This window comes from Phyllobates terribilis, unplaced genomic scaffold (assembly GCF_046119375.1).
Source record: "Phyllobates terribilis strain yellow unplaced genomic scaffold, ASM4611937v1 Scaffold_5__5_contigs__length_657084704, whole genome shotgun sequence".
NCBI classification, from domain to species: Eukaryota; Metazoa; Chordata; class Amphibia; order Anura; family Dendrobatidae; genus Phyllobates; species Phyllobates terribilis.
Window position 1 is genome coordinate 155,145,736 of NW_027362765.1, and position 21,248 is coordinate 155,166,983.

The following is a 21,248-nucleotide window of genomic DNA, read 5'->3' on the forward strand; positions in this document are numbered from 1 at the left end:
TCTGAAACTCTCTCTGCTCACAATCAAAGAGGATTCATTGCAGGCGGAGCACGATGAGATAGAGCAAGGAACCATACGGGGTGATTACACACAGCCCAGCCTCATCTCATCCCAACGTGGATTGGGTGACAATGAGGAAGAGGAGGAGGAGGAAGAACAGGAGCTAGTTTCATGCGCTATAGACGGTACTACCAGCACAACTGTCATACCATCTGTTCAGCATGGATGGCCTGAGAACAGGGAGGAGGAGGTGGAGGAGGAGAAGAGCAGGGTCAGTTGTCCTCTTGGTGAGGACACAGAAGTCTTGCCTGTTAGCAGTCTGGCACGCATGGCTGAGTTTATGTTACGCTGGCTCTCTCATGACCCTCACGTTCTCCAAATTTTGGATGACAGTCATTACTGGTTGGTGACACTTCTAGACCCACACTACAAGGAGAACTTTATATCTCTTATTCCTTAGGGGGACAGGTCTACAAAAATGGGGCAGTACCAGAAGGCCCTTGTTGCAGAACTATTAAAAAAATTTCCATCTGAAAACACTGGAGGCAGAGGTTACAGTTCGTTGCACAACCAAGGAGTACAGCCAAGAGAGACACAACTCCAATCCAGCAGAGGCAGGGGAACACTGTCAAAGTTCTGGGAGAGTTTTCTGAGCCCTTCCCATCGCACAGGCCCTGAGGCGCGGGATACTCTCATAAGGAGTGCAACGTTTGGGAAGATGCTGAGGGAGTACCTTGCCGACCGTACCAATGTCCTCCGTGATTCCTCTGTGCCTTATAATTATTGGGTATCCAAGCTGGACACGTGGAATGAACTGGCTCTCTACGTCTTGGAGGTCCTGGCCTGCCCTGCCGCTACTGTTTTATCAGAGCGGGTTTTTAGTGCCGCTGGTGGAATTATAACTGATAAGCGCATCCGCCCGTCAACTGAAAATGCTGACAGGCTGACTCTTATAAAAATGAACAAGGGCTGGATTGGGCTAGACTTCTCAACACCACCGAATGATAGCAGCGTCACATAAACTCAAATCCATTGTCTTTTTTTGGGAGGTGTATTCCCATGCACCTTTTCACATCCACACATGGGTATATGACTCGCCCCCTGGGCCGCGTGGGGAACCCGGAACCGGGCCTTTGGTGGGATGCTGGGGGTTGTAGTCACCGTGGCGATGACCCGGTCCCGTGGCTCAGGGTGGTCAAACCAGTGGCAGTCTATTGATATGGTTTTCATTATTTTCAAATGTTTGACTATGCCACCCGTGGATTGCGGTCAGGATGAACCGCCGCTGCAGGGCAGACCGCTGGGGCTGATGTTGGTGAGCAGCACAGGGATGGTATAACTCCCCACGGGAAGAGTGTAGCCCCAGGGCCGTGTAGGTGAATGATGGGGGTGATGGTGCGCGGGAATAATAACTCAGAGTCTCTGTAATGCACTCCAGGATCTTTACTCACAGTTCGTTACTCCACGTTACTCCGGCCGGCTGTAACTTCCCGCGTCGCACCATGTTCACCAGGTGAGGGGGATCGGCCAACTCTCAGATAACTTTGGAGTGCTTCGCAGGACCCCCTTCTTGTGTCCTTCCTCTGGCCTGTCATACCCCACCAGTGACCACGCTTCTGTCCGGCTGCCTCGGGCCTTCTCTGGGTAAACTTCGGCGCCAGTTTCCCTGACCCTATGTGGTGCCTTCCTAGCGGGTGTAGCGAGGGGCTGCACCATATAAAATGTCACAGCCTCCGGTTTCAAGTTGAGGGTAGTTCCCCGCCTCCACTAGTTTCGGGGACCGGTCTCCCCCTTGGCCTGACCCCACTACTCAGGTAGATGTTGGCGTATGGTGGCTATTAGCCGGTCCACACCCCTGGGGTCCCTTCTCTCCTCTGTGTTCCTGGAGCCTCCTCCGCTCTTCTTCATCTCTTCTCCCCCACTCTCTCTCTCTCTCCTTTCAGTGCTGACTGGGTCTCACTGGCTAGACTCGAGTCCAGAGCAGAGCTCCACAGAGTCCTGCTCTGTCACATCTTCTCTCTGACTCTACTGAACCGACTTCTCCCTGAACTAAGATGGTGCCCACCTTTTGTACCTCCCTCTAGGTACACCCAGGAACTGCTTCCTCCCTGCTCCTGCAATACCGGGTTCCCCCTCTACTAGGTGTTCCCTCCCCCCACTCCAGCCAGGGACAGGAACTGTCGTGCTCTACTTGGAGCATATCGGTCGCCCTGCCGTCCGGACATGTGGTGTAATGCATGCAGGTGTCGGGGTCCTGGTCCACACTCCATCCTTACCTGAGAGTGAGATATCGCACATCTGGAAGAGATGCAATACCTCTGTAGCAACCGAACCCCCAGGGTGCTACATATACGCTTCTTGATTTTGGCTATTTGCTCTTTTCCTCCTCCTTCTCCTCATCCTCATCCTCCACCACTAAATCACCAGGGAGACCGTGGTCTGTGGTGCAACACCCACATAATTTTTTTAAAGGGTGTTTATGATGCCCGTAAAAAAATTTTTTTTATACAGTATATTCATGTATACCCCCCAGGGGTAACTGTTTGTCAGCCCATACACTTAGTGCATGCATTACAAGTATAGGAGACCCGCTCCTTTCTAATGGGAACATTTTTTTATGAGGCCCTCTACGTCTCTTCCAAGGGGCATTGGAGTGCCTTCCAATTTTTTTTCAGCCCTTGCATTCACTGCGTAGGCCAACACAATGGGAGACCCACTTCCTACTAATGGGAACATTTTTTCATGAGGCCCTCTACGTCTCTTCCAAGGGGCATCGGAGTGCCTCCAAATTTTTGGCAACCCTTGAATTCACTGCATAGGCAAACACAATGGGAGACCAACTTCCTAATAATGGGAATATTGTTTTCAGAAGGCCCTCTGACCTCCACGTCTCTTCCAAGGGGCATTGGAGTGCCTCCAAATTTTTGGCAACCCTTGTATTCACTGCACAGGCAAACACGATGGGAGACCCACTTCCTAATAATGGGAACATTTTTTTTCAGGAGGCCCTCCTCTACGTCTCATCCAAGGGGCATTGGAGTAGGTCCAAATTTTTGGCGGCCCTTGCATTCACTGCATAGGCAAACAGTATGGGAGACCCACTTCCTAATAATGGGAACATTGTTTTCAGGAGGCCCTCCTCTAAGTCTCTTCAAAGGGATATTGGGGTACATCCAAATTTTCAAAGGGGTATTGGGGTGCGTCCAAATTTTGGGCAGACCTGCCACTCACTGCATACGCAATAACAGTATAGGAGACCCACTCTTTAGTAATGGAAACAACAAAGCATAGCCGGCTGATGGCTCTCTAAGAATAGTGAGGGCCGTCTGCTGGCCCTTTAAGAATAGTAAAGGCCACCTGATGGCCCTATAAAAATAGGCTTTGTGACTTTCAGAGTCCCTCCTTCATAAATCAAACAGGATGTGTCTGATCATGTCTCACACACCACTTGGCCAGATAAGGTTGTAAAATGTTAAAATGACATTTCCCGGTGAATGCATTTGTCACGGTTAAAAGCAATTCAAAAGTGCAAAAACGCATCAAAAACGCTACGTGTGGACATAGCCCAAGATGTGGAGGAGTATTTTTGTTTTTGGTTATTTATCTTGCCTTATGTACAAGTCATTACCCTGGAAAGGATGTCCCTTAACATATTTCCCAGGAAAATCCATTTTGGTTTCGTTTTTGTATGTTTTATTGTGAGTTCGTAAAAATGGCGTAATACCTCTGACAACGTTGTTCACAGCAGTGATCTCGGAGTCAGACATGCTTCCAGGGGTCTTCCCCATGCTGTTCCCATGTCATTTGAGCACTGTTCCCATCGATTTGGGCAATTTTTAGGCCCTCTGCAGACCGCCGGGTGGAGCCGCCTGAAAAATGCTCGAGTTTCCCATAGACTTTCATTGGGCTCACTGTTCGGGTCCAGCACCCGAGCATTCCAATTTGCTCACCCGAGCATCGAGCACCCGAGCATTTTAGTGCTCACCCATCACTAATGATGTGTCTTTCATCTTCTGCACTAAGTTTACCTGGCCAACCACTGCGATTACTGCCCTCAACATTGACCTTTTTTGGTATTTCTTTAAAAGAGTTTGAACAGCAAATTTTGAAACCCCAACCTGCTTTCAAATATTTGCCTATGAGAGACCTTGCTAATGCAGTATAATTAGCTTGTGTCCTGTTGCTGTGCCCAAAGTTGCCACGGTGTATGACCTGTGACATGAAACTGTCTTCCAAAGCCTTACCTTCGAAGTAGAGTCTCATTGTTCCTCAACCAGTTTTAAGACTCCTACACAGCTGTTTCTATTTGAGTTAATGCATGTTTGGATAATTTGTTACTCATAAATCTGACTATACACTGTGTTCCAAATTATTATGCAAATAATATTTTCTCAGATTTTCCCAAATTACCTATATGAATTGCAGTCATTGTAATTTTCCAGTCAAATAACTATTAGAGTACAATTGAAAGGTTTTTGGACAAACTGCCTATGATAACAGTATATTTTTAAAAAAATAAAAAACTCAAACTGCACTCAAAATGCATGTTCCAAATTATTATGCACAGCAGAGTTTTCAACCTTTTCATTTTAATAAAGAACAAAAAAAATGGTCATTTTTGAAATTATAAGCATTAGCAGGTTATTACAAACTGAAATCAAACAGTTTTCAACTCAAAACTTTATTCTAGGTGATGTTACATTTGCACATAGGACCGCTTGTTCGAAAGGAGCTTCTGAACTCTCTCGTCCATTGAATTTGTCAGGTTTTGGATGGTTTCTGCTTCAATTGTTTTGCATTTGGACAGAATACCGTCCCAGAGCTGTTGCTTAGATGTGAACTGCCTCCCGCCATCATAGACACTCCTTTTGATGATGCTCCAGAGGTTCTCAATGGGGTTGAGGTCAGGGGAGCATGGGTGCCACACCATAAGTTTGTCCCCTTTTATGCCCATAGCAGCCAGAGATGCAGATGTGTTATGTGCAGCATGAGAAGGGGCATTATCATGCATGAAAATGATCTTGCTGCGGAATGCACGGTTCTTCTTGAACCATGGAAGGAAGTGCTGTTTGAGAAACTCAACATACATTATGGAGTTCATCTTTACCCCTTCAGGGATCCTAAAAGGGCCGACAATCTCTCTCCCTATGATTCCAGCCCAAAACATTACTCCAACTCCTACTTGTTAGCGCTGTAGCCGTGTTTACATGGGGTGTCCATCAACCAGCCATCCTCCACTCCATCCATCTGGACCATCGAGATCATTTCATGCATGATAATGCCCCCTCGCATGCTGCACATAACACATCTGCATCTCTGGCTGCTATGGGCATAAAAGGGGACAAACTTATGGTGTGGCACCCATGCTCCCCTGACCTCAACCCCATTGAGAACCTCTGGAGCATCATCAAAAGGAGTGTCTATGATGGCGGGAGGCAGTTCACATCTAAGCAACAGCTCTAGGAGGGTATTCTGTCCTCATGCAAAACAATTGAAGCAGAAACCATCCAAAACCTGACAAATTCAATGGACGAGAGAGTTCAGAAGCTCCTTTCGAACAAGGGGTCCTATGTGCAAATGTAACATCACCTAGAATAAAGTTTTGAGTTGAAAACTGTTTGATTTCAATTTGTAATAACCTGCTAATGCTTATAATTTCAAAAATGACCATTTTTTTGGTCTTTATTAAAATGAAAAGGTTGAAAACTCTGCTGTGCATAATAATTTGGAACATGCATTTTGAGTGCAGTTTGAGTTTTTTATTTTTTTAAAAATATACTGTTATCATAGGCAGTTTGTACAAAAACCTTTCAATTGTACTCTAATAGTTATTTGACTGGAAAATTACAATGACTGCAATTCATATAGGTAATTTGGGAAAATCTGAGAAAATATTATTTGCATAATAATTTGGAACACAGTGTAATCTTATAAAATCCCCGATTTAGTGCAAGTTTAGCTAAAAGAACTGATGCTGTTTTGAAGGCCAATGGTGGTCACACACCAAATATTGATTTGATTTAGATATCTCTTTTGTTCATATTGCTAATTGCTAAAAGCAAATTGTTAAAACTTCAATCTTTGAAAGTATTCTTACTTTACAACATTTTTCAAACCTTTCCAAATATAACAAAAAACATTTTCATATAACCACCTTCTCCCTCCAGGATGGTGAACTCTTGCGCATCATAGAGGAGAGTGAACGTCTTCATCAGGCCTATGGCCATTATTTTGATCTCAGTCTTGTCAACTCTGATCTGGATGAAACATTTCAAGAACTTCAAGTGGCTCTGGAGAAACTGCGTACAGAACCCCAATGGGTTCCCGTCAGCTGGGTCTACTAGATCCCTAACTGCCTACACATTCCTACCCTAGACATTCCTGGAGCCTGTCAATATGGATGGTCGCTCTGATTACCTCCTGGGTTTTAGCCCAAAAACTTGATTTTCCTTAATTCCTTCTATGTACCTACACCTTGTACTTGTTCAGTTGTGTCAAAGTGCTCTTTCATTCCTTCCCTTTCCCTCATCTTCAAAAGGACTAAGTGGACCAAAAAGGAAAATATTTGCACACTGTGCAGTGTGTTCTTCCTTACTCTTACTCTTGACGTGACATATCCCAATACGAGTGGCACAATATGACAAGCTCTGTGTAACAAAAAGGATTTCATCTTTCAAAGCTGGTCATCTTCCACCACTCATCTCGGGATGTCTCAAGCCATGAAGAAAGGTGTGCTAAGACACATCTGTATGTAGCTATAACTGATGAGTAAGTAGAATTAAGTAGACTTGAGTTGTCCAAATGTCCTCCATCTTCGGTAAATATATCTTCATTTAGAGATCCTTTAGGTACCACTGGTAGAAGGCTATCAATATCTTGAGTCCTCTGTAACTGACAAAAACATGGCCTTATAACTTAATGTCTTTTATCCTTGGTTGCAAGGCTTGTTCATGCACTGGGTAGTAAGTTACTAGGGGGTCAGTTGGAGAAAACGTAATTACATCCACGCAATGAAGTGATTTTACAGGAGATTTCAAAGATCTTCTGCCAAAGCAAGATCATACCACCTGACCACAAGTTATGTGTAGTATTGCAGCACAGCTCTGTTCACTTTAATGGATTTGAGGTATAATAGTGTGGCGCTGTCCTTGGAAATAAGCAGCCATGTTTTTATAATCCTGGATAGCCTTTTCAACCAGTTACATCAATTATTATACGGCCATGGTGGAATAAAACCTTCTGATCTCTAGTTGCATTGGTATAAGATAACCACCTTCTTGTGTAAAAGCAGATGGGTCTGACTCTTCAAGGTGATGTCCAGGATTAGAAAAGGGTCTCCTTGTTTTTTCAATGCTTAGTTTGTGGACAAGAGAGGTGATGTTTTAGAAAAAAAAAGTACACCCTTTTTTCATTCTGGACAAACCTTTTAAAACTATGAAACTTCAATGGATGTCTAGATAAGTAACATGAACCACAAACTGACTCTGCATGGCCCTGTCCAAGCCATAATTAAAGGGGAACATCACATTCAGTTACAAGAGTCTACGTACCTTAAAGGTGATCACCCTCTCCCCTTTCCTTTATGTGTTTTGGTGCAAGTTCTTCTACAAAGTTTCAGTATTAGCATTAGATGAATTGTTTGATGTGCTTTGTAGAACTTTACAATCTGAACATTATTTTTCTATAGATATATAATGTCTTGTGAGACAGAAGACTGACTTCTATGAGCTATTTTACTGTCTATTAAAAGCATTTGTTATAGTGATGATTCTGTGAGAATTCAAAAACATTTTGTACAAAAAAAATAAATGATTCATTGTCCAGAGTTTTTTTGCACACGTTTATGGAAATATATCATTTATCAAAAGTGTCCAAAAGAAAAGCTGTCTTTGTTGCCCATAGCAAACAATTAGAGTTTAGCTTTCATTTCTTAAACAAGGCTGGTTCAATGAAGGTTTCTATAGGAAACATAGACTATTTTACTTCAGACAGTTTTAATAAATCTCCCCTATGATATTTAGTTAAAGTCCTATTATGACGAGGAGAAGCTAGATCCAAGGAAAGAAGTCCATCAGCTAGATACACCACATGGCATCCTCAAGCCTACATTGTAGGTAGCTATTTAGACATAACCAATATTTATCTAAACTCTGGTACTTTTTCAGGATAGAAAATGAGGACACTTGAATTTTTATTAGCAAATATAAGGAGGACCATCACTAGAAATAATTGGACCCTGTATAGACAAATGAGCATGGTCACCTTTTTATATTCCCCACGCTTCATATTGTGCCCAATTATGTACATTTGGTGTTTTTTTGGGGTGTAATGTTCTTATTAATTAGTATAAGGCTACGTTCACACGTCCAGTATTTGGTCAGTATTTTACATCAGTATTTGTAAGCCAAAACCAGGAGTGGGTGATAAATCCTGAAGTGGTGACATTTCTATTATACTTTTCCTCTGATTGTTCCTCTCCTGGTTTTGTCTTACAAATATTAATGTAAAATACTGACCGAATACTGAACGTGTGAACGTGACCTAAAGATCATGTAACTCTACTATTCACAAGCTGTGGGGAGACAAAGGGAGTAATAGGATTTTTATGCATCCTTTAAGTCCAAATATTATACTTGACATGCTCATAGGGAAGATGAAACAGGCCATTTGGAGCACATGCACTTTCATGGAGGCCTATTTGTCCCCTGCTGTGAATGGTGGACGGCTGATAGGGGAGTGTGGACCACTTTTTTAAAGTAAATCTGTCCAGGTTTTTACTATGTAATCTGAGAGCAGCATGACGTATTGTGTCGGTGTGCTTGGTGTGGTTTTGATAAAGTCACAGCTTTCTCTGCTGTAGATCTAGCAGTGCTCTGAAGGCTGAGCTGTGTATAACCCCGCCCACACCACTGATTGGGAGCTTTCTATATACACTGTGCATAGGCAGAAAGCTGCCAATCAGTGGTGGGGGCGAACTTATATAGAGCAGCAGGACTGCAGGGCAGAAGGCAACTAGTCATCTAGTGGTAATCTCCAGCTGATAAAACACTGATTTTATTGAAACTGCAACAATCAGACAAGCAAGTGCTGGAATCAAGGTCTCTGCCCCTACATCATGATGCTCTAAGATTAAATAGCAAAAACCTGCTGACAGATTCCTTTTAAGAGTTATCTACCTGGGCCATTAACAACAATAGCACCTGTACTATCCTAATCACGCCCTGTAAATTAGTTATGGTTGTACAGCAATATGGTTAGAGGACAGAACATCAGATATGTTTGTAGATAGATTCCTCAACGTTGAGATTATTGCTGAAAAGCATCTTGTTACTGGTATTGCAGCTCAGCCCTTTTCTAGTAAATTCCTCTTTGTTGCAATTCCATACACCACCTATGGACAAGAGCGGCGCTGTTTTTAGGAAAATAAAGCAGGACAATTTTTCCACCCACATGTAACCCTTTTAAGCAATAAATGGGCAGAATTCACCATTGATTTATGGGTGCTGTTGTTGTATTGAAAGGTTGAAGCTCACTGTCATGAGCTATACAAAACATTATTCTCACCAACACAAATAAAGGGGTCTCCCAACACAAGAGCACCTGAAAACAGTGAAGGATAAAGGAGGAACATATTATAGAATAACCTTTAGTTTCAATGTAGACCTGTCAATCACTGCCCAAACTACAGATCCACGTATGGGAAACACAGTTGTGGACAATGCAGAAGACGAGGAGTCAAAAAGACTATTGTATTTGTGCCAGTGACTCCCACCCCAGAAGAATATGCTTTGTTTTTTGCTAATATAATTTTTCATTTTTTACCATTTGATATTGCAGCTCTCCTATGTATTCATTATGTACTTTCTTTTCTGTACTCAGACCTAAACTAATATTACCCACTACATAATTTCACAGCGCAACACTGCCAGTATATATATATATATATATATATATATATATATATATATATATACATATATATATAATTAACAGAGCATGTAATTGTACCTAATAATTTTACCTAATGATAACAATAAACGTATGAATAACGTATGAATAAAATTAAGCGTATTGATATTTTTCTTTTAGTGGCGAGTCAGAAATGTCCTTAAAATGAATCTCTCACTAAATTCTACAGATTAGGATTATTACATTAATATTTTAGACCTGATGAGGTTGGTGCACTTACTTTAAAAAAAACACATCAGAATGGCAGCATAATCCTGGTCAGGGAGGTCCCACAGATCCCACCGCTGCCACCAATTTGTCAAGAACCAACAGGGGGAATCGCATAGATCTCCGTGCTGGTACCAGTTTGTCAGGATAATACAGTTGGCTGCCTACAAACATCAGGACAATTATGCAATTGACTGACGAGTGATGGACGAGGTGGTGACTGTTTTCACTAATAGGCCAGTTATCGGGGAACTCACTGTAAGTGTATAGTATAAACACATCCGATTCCAAAGCATTGAATATATATACACTGTATATATACTCCGGTACAGTCATTGCCAAAGTCCACAATAATAAAAGGAACTAGCTGCTACCACCAATCCTTTATAAAGGCCGATTGGACACCTGTTACATGTAGCACATTGCTTAAGGAATGCGGTTTATAGAGCAAGAAGAACCAAGCTATTAAATTTAATATATTTAATCCAGAAAGTAGGCAGTTTATAAAATATACAAAGATGTTATAAAATAGACAGAACAATACAGTATATACAACTACATAAAATAAGAAGGATAAATGTACTAAACCTGATGTCGCAGGATCGGCTCTTCATTTTTGGGGGGTAACGGTACAGAACTACAGCGATTGTATCTCCCAGGACTGACAATGATTATAGTTCGGTATTTGCTTTTATTGAAACACGTCGCGCCCACATACAGTGAAGAGCAAAAGGGTAACAATGTTTTGAACTTTTGACTTTAAGGCTCCATATCTCACCATCCACTACTGGTGGAGGTGAGGTTGCCATCATTTTATAGACCTTCGTCTTGGCTATCTCAGACATAATTTTTACTTACAATTACACAGGTCTCCGACTAAAAAGCTGTTTGCTTATTTTCATATAATTTCCATGTATTTTGGTGTTTTGATAACAAAAAGAATATTGAAAAAAATCCTAAACGTCAGGACTTGCCACAAACCTATAGGTTCTTCTGCAAACTCTGGTGTGAATCATCGGCAGGTTATTTTCTTTCCCCATTAACATCAATAGGAACTGGGTAATTGGCTGGTGGCAGTCAGGTGGTTAGTGACATAATGAAAGGTCCTTATGTGACATGCAGAAGTAGTGCTGTTGCTTCAAAAGCATCCAGCAACTATAAGAGTTAACACAGTCACAGGAGACAGGGAGTGGTTAGCAGAGCCTCAGGGGGATTGTGGGGGAGTTTTTTACTGTTCTGGCTGGAGCCAAAGAGAAAAGTTGTGTGTTATCTGTATCTCACAGAAGACAAGGGAACGGAATTCAGGTCAGGAGGGAAGCTAAACACAGGTTAGATAGACTGCCTGAGCTAACAGTGTGGAGTATTATTGGGCAGAAAGATAAGAACTGGAAGGAATTGTGTCACAGGGATCATCTCCTTCATCAAACTGTGGCGCCCCTGAGGGTTCAGTCGCCACAGGGGTACTGCACCTCAGACTGAGGTGTGGTATCTCCTCTCCGAGGTAAGGATGGAGCATCTCTCAGGACTCACCCATCCATTCAACACTACTCCACTCCTGTCCTGAGGGGGGCTTAAAGGCACCATAGTGCTGCCCCAGCCGGGATAGAGGAGATGGGGGGAACCAAAGATAGGGGGAACCATGTAGTGGGTGAGTGTGAAGGACGCACCTTTAAGTTACACTTACTAATCCATATTTAACTAACGGCCATCTTAGGTTCAAGGTCTTTTATTGTGGTCTTCATCGCTGAATGTGGCTTTCTGCTAAGAACCTGCAGCCTGTTGAAGATACACGGTTCTCGTTCTCTGGCCTTGAGACGAGGAGCGGGTTAGAGTTAACCGCTGTCTCTACCCGGTCAAGGTCCCTACCTAAGAAAGCCATGAGGGGAGCGGAGGAGTAAACCTCCACAGGCAAAAGGATCCCAGGGGATGCGGACGGAGCGACGTACGCCACCTGCTACCCTCATTCTGCCCAAGCCAGAGGGACTCCTGCTGCAAGAGGGGTACCGGCCCCCGATATCTAGCTTTGCTACTTCACGTCTCAGTCAGAAAAGCCCGGAGACTTAGAGGATCCCACCGGGTAACGGACGGAGCGGAGTCGCCACCCGTACCCTTGTTCTGTGTATAGCCAGAGGGAGACCCAGCCTTGTAACACGCACCACATACGGACAGGAGAGGACCTAGTGGGAAATTCTGGGAACACTCTGGTGTGGGTCCTGATTGATACACCCGAACTACCCGGAGTGTGCTGAACCCCCTTCCTGGTGGCTGCAGCGCGCAAGGAGAAGCCTTGCCGCTGACACCTAACAACGTGAGTAAAGTTTGGAAGACTGCATCCATTGCATCCGGTTCCTTATTTCAGCGCGGCACCACACCACACCACCCACTACTACTCCCCTGTTCCATCTTCTCTGCCCTGAGGACCTGCTCCGCCTGTGGGGAGTAGTACCATCTTCTGCTGCCACGACATCCCGCCTCAGAGGACTGCCGCAGCGCTTGTGGAGGATCACCAGAAACCACAGGTGGCGTAGTCATTACATCCACTTGATTACCACCGTCCATCCTAGCCCTTATTTTTTCACTGTGACGACCCTGGGCACGGGCCGGGTGTCACACTGTCACAGAATACTGGAGGTAGGGGGCCTAAGCTGACCCTAAGCTGGGGCCCTGACTAATCCCTCAACCTGGAGGTACTGTTAAAGGTACAGAGGTCCAGGCCGCCAGCGTAACCCCTACCTCCTGAGGATCCCTGCACCTCAGTAATCTAGTCCTGAGAAGGACCCCGATCACAACAATTGGGAACCAGAAATAATATGCCCACACACAGTATTTAGACGAACGAGACAGTACAAGGGAAAAACCAAAACCACCTTGCATACAACTTCTACACAACTACAACAGAGGGAACACCAACGGGAAAGGAGATAAATGATAAAGCGAGGAAAGGGAAAAAACACTTCCAAATACACTTATCTCAGCAACTCCAAACACCACGATCCGCTCTGTAAGTCTGAATGAAAAGCTTTCACCGACACCTCCCAAACAGACCTGCAGGAATATGAAGGAGTCTCACTAAAGAAGCATTGATTGCAGCTGGGCGAGGCTGGACCTCAGCTAGCCCAGAGAGAGAGAGAATTAACTCCTTCACTGCCGAAAAAACACAAAGCACCAACAAGTCAGCTGCGAGAAGTCAGGCTGTGTACTCGTGACGATCTTCGTGGCAACACACCCGTGACAGTACCCCCCCTTCTACGAGGGGCCTCCGGACCCTCAGGGCCAGGTTTATTCGGGTGAGTCGTGTGGAAGGCCCGAACTAATCGGTCTGCGTTAATATCCGACGCAGGAACCCACATCCTCTCCTCAGGACCATACCCCTTCCAATGAACCAAGTACTGAAGGGACCGGCGATTAAAGCGTGAATCAATGACCCTCGATACCTGGAACTCCAAGTTACCATTGACAACCACAGGAGGGGGAGGTAAAAGTGACGGTACCACCGGCGCCACATACCTCTTAAGCAATGATCTGTGAAACACGTTGTGAATTTTAAACGTAGGGGGGAGGTCAAGACGGAATGCCACCGGATTAATAATAGAACTGATTCTGTACGGCCCGATGAACCTGGGACCCAGTTTCCAGGAGGGAACCTTAAGTTTAATATTCCTGGTAGACAACCATACCTGATCGTTCACACTTAGGTCCGGACCAGACACTCTCCTCCTATCAGCCATACGTTTGTATCGGTTCCCCATAGTATTCAGATTCTTCAGCACCCCTCTCCATACTGAAGCGAGAGATGAGGAAAATCGTTCCTCCTCCGGAACCCCCGAAGAGCCCCCCCTACTGAAAGTACAAAACTGGGGGTGAAAACCATATGCCCCAAAAAACGGGGACTTACCAGTGGACTCGCTCCGCCTATTATTGAGAGCAAACTCTGCCAGAGGTAGGAAAGAAGCCCAGTCCTCCTGGTTCTCTGACACAAAACACCGAAGATATGTCTCCAAGCTCTGGTTCATACGTTCCGTCTGACCATTGGTCTGAGGATGAAAAGCCGACGAGAATGACAAATGCATCCCCCGCCGTGCACAAAACGCCTTCCAGAACTTGGACACAAACTGAGACCCCCGATCAGACACCACCTCGGAGGGTACCCCGTGAAGCCTCACAATCTCCCCAATGAACACCTGCGCAAGAGTTTTAGCATTAGGGAGAGCCGGAAGAGCGATAAAATGTGCCATCTTGCTGAACCTGTCCACTACAACGAGTATGACCGTTTTACCCGAAGACGGAGGGAGGTCCGTAATAAAGTCCATAGACAGATGAGTCCAAGGACGCTCCGGGATCTTCAAAGGTAAAAGGGCCCCAGACGGACGGGTATGTGAGGTCTTAGAGCGCGCACAAACCCCACAGGACGCGACAAAAGTTACCACCTCTTTATGTAAGTTAGGCCACCAAAACCGACGCGAGAGGAGATCCACAGTTGCTTTACTCCCCGGGTGTCCTGCAAAAACTGAGTTATGGTGTGCCTCGATCACCTTTTGTCGCAACTGATCTGGAACGAACAGTCTCCCCGGAGGTCCAACAGGGGCGTCCCCCTGAGCCTCCAATATCTCCTCCTCCAGCTCAGAGCATACTGCCGAAACCACCACCCCCTCCTGAAGAATAGGAATCGGGTCGTCCGTATTCCCGGCCCCAGGGAAACTACGAGATAAGGCATCCGCCTTTACATTTTTAGACCCAGGACGATATGTAACGACGAAATTAAACCTGGTAAAAAACAATGACCACCTAGCTTGTCTGGGATTCAGACGTTTAGCGGACTCCAGATATAGCAGGTTCTTGTGATCGGTGATGACGGTGACCGGATGAACTGCCCCCTCCAAAAAATGGCGCCACTCCTCAAAAGCTAACTTAATGGCCAAGAGTTCCCTATTGCCGACATCGTAATTCCTCTCAGCGGACGACAATTTTTTAGAGAAAAAGGCGCACGGATGCCACTTACCAGGGGACGAACCCTGTGACAATACTGCTCCCACCCCTACCTCGGAAGCGTCTACCTCTACAAAGAATGGCTGAGACGCATCAGGTTGAATGAGTATGGGTGCCGAGGCAAAACATTTTTTCAAGGAGGAGAATGCTTGACAAGCCTTGTCAGACCACCTAGAAAAATCCGTCCCCTTTTTAGTCATGTCTGTGAGAGGCTTAACCATGGACGAGAAATTACGAATGAACTTCCGGTAATAGTTAGCAAACCCCAGGAAACGTTGTAGTGCCTTAAGATTCTCCGGCCGATCCCACTCAAGAACTGCCCGCACTTTCCCAGGGTCCATACGAAAACCGGACGCTGAAACCAGGAAGCCTAAAAACTGGAGTTCCTGTACGGCGAACACACACTTTTCCCACTTGGCATACAGTTTATTATCCCGCAAGATCTGTAACACCTGTCTAACGTGCTCCTGATGAGACACCAGATCCGGCGAGTAAATTAAGATATCATCCAGATATATGACAACAAACTGTCCCACCAGGTGGCGAAAAATATCATTAACAAAGTGTTGAAACACCGCCGGGGCATTAGTCAGACCGAATGGCATGACAAGGTTCTCATAATGCCCCTCCGGAGTGTTAAAAGCCGTCTTCCACTCATCCCCCTCCTTCATCCTAATCAGATTGTACGCCCCCCTGAGATCCAACTTAGAGAACCATTTGGCGCCCACGATCTGATTAAAGAGATCGGGAATAAGTGGGAGCGGATACGGATCTCGGACCGTAATCCGATTAAGTTCACGGAAATCCAGGCAAGGGCGTAGGCCTCCATCTTTCTTCTTAACAAAGAAGAACCCCGCGGCCACCGGTGAAGATGAAGGTCTAATATGCCCCTTAGCCAGACTTTCAGAAATATAATCCTTCATGGCCTGCCTCTCAGGACCAGAAAGGTTATACAACCTAGCTTTAGGTAACTTGGCCTCAGGGAGCAGTTTTACAGAACAGTCATACTCGCGATGAGGAGGTAGTTCCTGACACCCATTCTCCGAGAATACATCCTCAAAGTCCGCCAGAAATGGAGGTAAGACCCAAGGAGTAACCGCACCGATGACCGTGTTCATGCAGTTTTTATTACAGAATTTACTCCATTGGCTTATCTCTCTGGTTTGCCAATTAATAACCGGGTTATGCTTAGCTAACCAAGGAAGGCCCAACACTATAGGAGTGGGAAGACCCTCCAACACGTAGCAAGACAACAGTTCTTTATGTATTGCCCCCACTTGAAGTTTTACGCCATGCACAGCTTGCAAAAAACTTCCCTGACCGAGAGGCCTGGCATCGATCGAGAATATGGGGATGGGTTTAGCCAACTCACTCAATCGCATACCTTGAACCCGGGCAAACCGAGCATCAACCAGATTAGCCCCGGCCCCACTATCCAGAAGAACAGATATCCTCTCAGTTCTCGCACCCACCACCACCTCCGCCGGTACGAGAAACTGAGACGAACCTAGGGACGAAATACCTACTCCCAGATTGCCGTCCACCACACAACCTGGGATCAACAGTTTTTTCGACGACTCTTTACTCTGCAAGGGACGGGATGGACACCCCCCAATAAAATGTCCCTTTTTCCCGCAGAGGAAACACCTTCCTGTCTTATGGCGCTCCACCGGTCCCCTTCCCCGAAATGATGTCCCTCCTAATTGCATAGGCTCCTCCGGACTGACCAGGGGAACCACCATATGAGGGGACCTTGTAGGAGGTGGAGACATTACAGGGGGTAGAGTTATCCCGCACCTCTCCCGAAGCCGTCTGTCAACGCGAATGGCAAGGGCCATAGCGGCTTCCAGTGACGCGGGAGAGTCATACTGTGCCAACACATCCTGTAATTTGTCGGATAAACCATGACAAAACTGGCTCCTAAGAGCCGGGTCATTCCACTGGGTGTCCGTGGCCCACCTACGGAACTCCGAACAGAATTCCTCCGCCGGACGATCTCCCTGCTGAATCCTACGTAACTTAGACTCAGCAAGGGAGATCCGATCTGGGTCATCATATACGAGTCCCAGAGCAGCGAAAAACCTATCCACTGACTGGAGAACCGGGGAGCTTGGGGGAAGAGAGAACGCCCAAGATTGTGGGTCCCCTTGTAGGAGCGAGATGACAATTCCCACCCTTTGTTCTTCGCTGCCCGATAACCGAGGCCGCAGCCGAAAGTACAATTTGCATGCCTCCCGGAAAACAAAAAACTTGTCCCGCCCCCCAGTGAACCTGTCAGGGAGAGCTACTTTAGGTTCTGGTCCGGCTTGCTCCAGAGGATGCAAAACCTTGGACCTAACGTCCGCCAGCCCCATGGACAAACTCTGCAACTGCCGAGCTAGACCGGCTACTGGATCCATGGTAGCTGGAGAAAAACTAAGTTGGTCGGTGAAAATGTCACACTGTCACAGAATACTGGAGGTAGGGGGACTAAGCTGACCCTAAGCTGGGGCCCTGACTAATCCCTCAACCTGGAGGTACTGTTAAAGGTACAGAGGTCCAGGCCGCCAGCGTAACCCCTACCTCCTGAGGATCCCTGCACCTCAGTAATCTAGTCCTGAGAAGGACCCCAATCACAACAATTGGGAACCAGAAATAATATGCCCACACACAGTATTTAGACGAACGAGACAGTACAAGGGAAAAACCAAAACCACCTTGCATACAACTTCTACACAACTACAACAGAGGGAACACCAACGGGAAAGGAGATAAATGATAAAGCGAGGAAAGGGAAAAAACACTTCCAAATACACTTATCTCAGCAACTCCAAACACCACGATCCGCTCTGTAAGTCTGAATGAAAAGCTTTCACCGACACCTCCCAAACAGACCTGCAGGAATATGAAGGAGTCTCACTAAAGAAGCATTGATTGCAGCTGGGCGAGGCTGGACCTCAGCTAGCCCAGAGAGAGAGAGAATTAACTCCTTCACTGCCGAAAAAACACAAAGCACCAACAAGTCAGCTGCGAGAAGTCAGGCTGTGTACTCGTGACGATCTTCGTGGCAACACACCCGTGACACCGGGCCTTGGCCACGACTGCATCCACCCTACCCAGGAGGCCCGGTTCCGAGTAACCCCATCTCTCAGGGTAGGGCTAGCGAGCGGGAGCGAGACGTCACAGACCTGGCGTAGTCAGCAGGATTGCGTGCCTGCAGCAACGGAAGAAGTTGTCCCCATTGCTACCGGGTACTGCGCGTCTTTACAGAGAGACTGTCGTTTCACATTCCATGTGGCGCCTGCCCAAGACGAACGGACGCCATTATGTGCAGAAAGGACAGCAACCCAGTACCTCCCATCGTGGGCCTGGCTCCCTCATGGCGCCAAAAGTGCAGACCGCCCCCTGCAGTAGAGACAGTCCGCAAGGTAATGTCCGTCAGAACGGATGGGATGTCCCTGGGTGTTCCCATCAGCCAGCCGCCCTGGAGCCGCCCCAAAAGAGGAAGAGACGAAGGCAACAACGAGGTGTGGCCGCAACAATCCGAGACTCACCGCACCCTGCAGCAGTGATGGACGCCGCCGAAGAGAGTCGTTCTAAGCCCTCCAACGCTGGTCCACAAGCTGCCACCTTCCATGAAGTGGAGGGGATTCACTTAACCCCGGAGGACGCCGAGTTCCTCCGTGGAGAGACACAGGACCTGACCCGGAGGGTTGCGGAGGCCCAGCGATCGGTGTCCGCAGCATGGCAGGAGGAGGTGTTGCAAAAGATCCGGTCCCGCCGCCAAGGTTCTGCAAGCCTAACTATAGGAGCAGCAGCCCAGGAGGAGGAAACCCCGGAGGCCTCATGCAGCCAAGGAGCGGGTAAGCAAGAAATCCCCGTTCCAGGTGCGAGATGCACGGGGGCCCTCCTGGATCTGATGCCGTTACCCCTGTCCCCGGGCGCCGTTGTCTGGCAGCAGCTTTCAGCACTGGAGCTCGAAGCCCAAGTGACCGCCACCGCCGGAGGCCTGCTATGCCTCCCGACTCCTGGTCAGCAGGATCCTGCCCTTACTGGGGAATCCACCAGCCCCAACCTGGACTGGTCCGTTCTGGTTGAGGACCTGCAGCAACCCCTGCTGTCGCCGCCACCCGCGCCCCTAGTCGCCTGCCCGGCGGTGGAGGAGATGACCTGGGACAACCAGGGGGGCGACCTAATAGGCTTCCCCCAGGAGACCCGGGCTGAAGCGCAGAGGAGGAAGGAGTTCTGTAGAAGGGAGCTCCTCCAACTTGACAAGGAGCGGCGGGAGAGGAGAGTCCGCTGTGAGCATCTGGAGGTACGCTCCAAAGCTGCCAAGACAAGGGCCCGCCAGGAGGAGGCCGCCCGTCCAAGCCCCTGGGAGGAAGGGCTGATAGTCCGCTTCCACCAGGAGGCGGGATGGGGCTTCATACGGAGTCCCCAGTTTGCGCAGGACGTCTTCGTCAGCCGGCGGGACGTCGAGCCACAACTGAAGGAGGGACACCCTGGTCGGAACCTCTACCCGGGTGATCTGGTGTCATACACCCGCCACCATGGGGTGCGTGGCTGGTACGCCCTGGATGTCCATAGGGTGTTCAGGGGTAAGACCCCCATGCGCCTGCCAAAAGAGGACCGGTCAGGCTCTGTAGGGAGGAGCGAGCCTTTTCCAGGTGGGGATACCTGGACTGAGCAGCCCCGGAGGCTGCACCTCTCTATTGATTAAGTTACTGTTATATGTTAATATGTTGTTTTTCCTCCCGGTTTAAAGAGACATTTGTCCCTGCGGACACTGGCAGTAGACAGACTCTTACTTGTATATAGTTTTGCATCTGTTTAGGTGCTCCCTATTGGTTTTATACAAAACCGCTCTACTACTACCTCAGACCTCAGAAGCAAAACCTGTCTGGAGTGGCTCTACCGGAGGTCCAACTCGGGATCTCCATGCCCTGCAGCCACCCCAGGGCCCACGCTTAGGGTTTGGGACAGGTCCCTCTTGCTGCTGAACTGACTCTTTTTCTACTTTTCTACCAATCCATCTACTTGCATAATGTCTCTTAGAGTTTTATACGTTTGTACTATTTAATCTGCAACGTTTAAGAAATTGAGCCTCCCTTAAAGGGAAGATAGTTATATGGTTAAAAAACATATAAAAAGTCTGTATCAATGCTTTGCTCTCTTTCCAGCCCGCGGACGTGCTGTGTTTCACCCGGGGGGAATGTGGCGCCCCTGAGGGTTCAGTCGCCACAGGGGTACTGCACCTCAGACCGAGGTGTGGTATCTCCTCTCCGAGGTAAGTATGGAGCACCTCTCGGGACTCACCCATCCATTCAACACTACATCACTCCTGTCCTGAGGGGGGCTTAAAGGCACCATAGTGCTGCCCCAGCCGGGATAGAGGAGATGGGGGGAACCAAAGATAGGGGGAACCATGTAGTGGGTGAGGGTGGAGGACGCACCTTTAAGTTACACTTACTAATCCATATTTAACTAACGGCCATCTTAGGTTCAAGGTCTTTGATTGTGGTCTTCATCGCTGAATGTGGCTTTCTGCTAAGAACCTGCAGCCTGTTGAAGATACACGGTTCTCGTTCTCTGGCCTTGAGACGAGGAGCGGGTTAGAGTTAACCGCTGTCTCTACCCGGTCAAGGTCCCTACCTAAGAAAGCCATGAGGGGAGCGGAGGAGTAAACCTCCACAGGCAAAAGGATCCCAGGGGATGCGGACGGAGCGACATATGCCACCTGCTACCCTCATTCTGCCCAAGCCAGAGGGACTCCTGCTGCAAGAGGGGTACCGGCCCCAGATATCTAGCTTTGCTACTTCACGTCTCAGTCAGAAAAGCCCGGAGGCTTAGAGGATCCCACCGGGTAACGGACGGAGCGGAGTCGCCACCCATACCCTTGTTCTGTGTATAGCCAGAGGGAGACCCAGCCTTGTAACACGCACCACATACGGACAGGAGAGGAGCTAGTGGGAAATTCTAGGAACACTCTGGTGCGGGGGGGGGTCCTGATTGATGCACCCGAACTACCCGGAGTGTGCTGAACCCCCTTCCTGGTGGCTGCAGCGCTCCGTGAGGAGCAAGGAGAAGCCTTGCAGCTGACACCTAAC

At 47.4% G+C, this 21,248-nt stretch overlaps 1 protein-coding gene across 3 annotated transcripts in view; it reads left to right on the top strand.

Moving 5' to 3' along the window:
• The window catches only part of MPP2 (MAGUK p55 scaffold protein 2), a 56,667-nt gene extending 46,605 nt beyond the window's left edge, over positions 1 to 10,062 (top strand). For all 3 annotated transcript variants that reach the window (XM_073683243.1, XM_073683244.1, XM_073683242.1), the window contains one exon: positions 6,168 to 10,062. In XM_073683243.1, coding sequence (XP_073539344.1) covers positions 6,168 to 6,344 — 177 coding nt within the window. In that variant the 3' untranslated portion in view covers positions 6,345 to 10,062. The remainder of the gene's footprint in view (positions 1 to 6,167) is intronic.
• Positions 10,063 to 21,248: the final 11,186 nt, after the last annotated feature.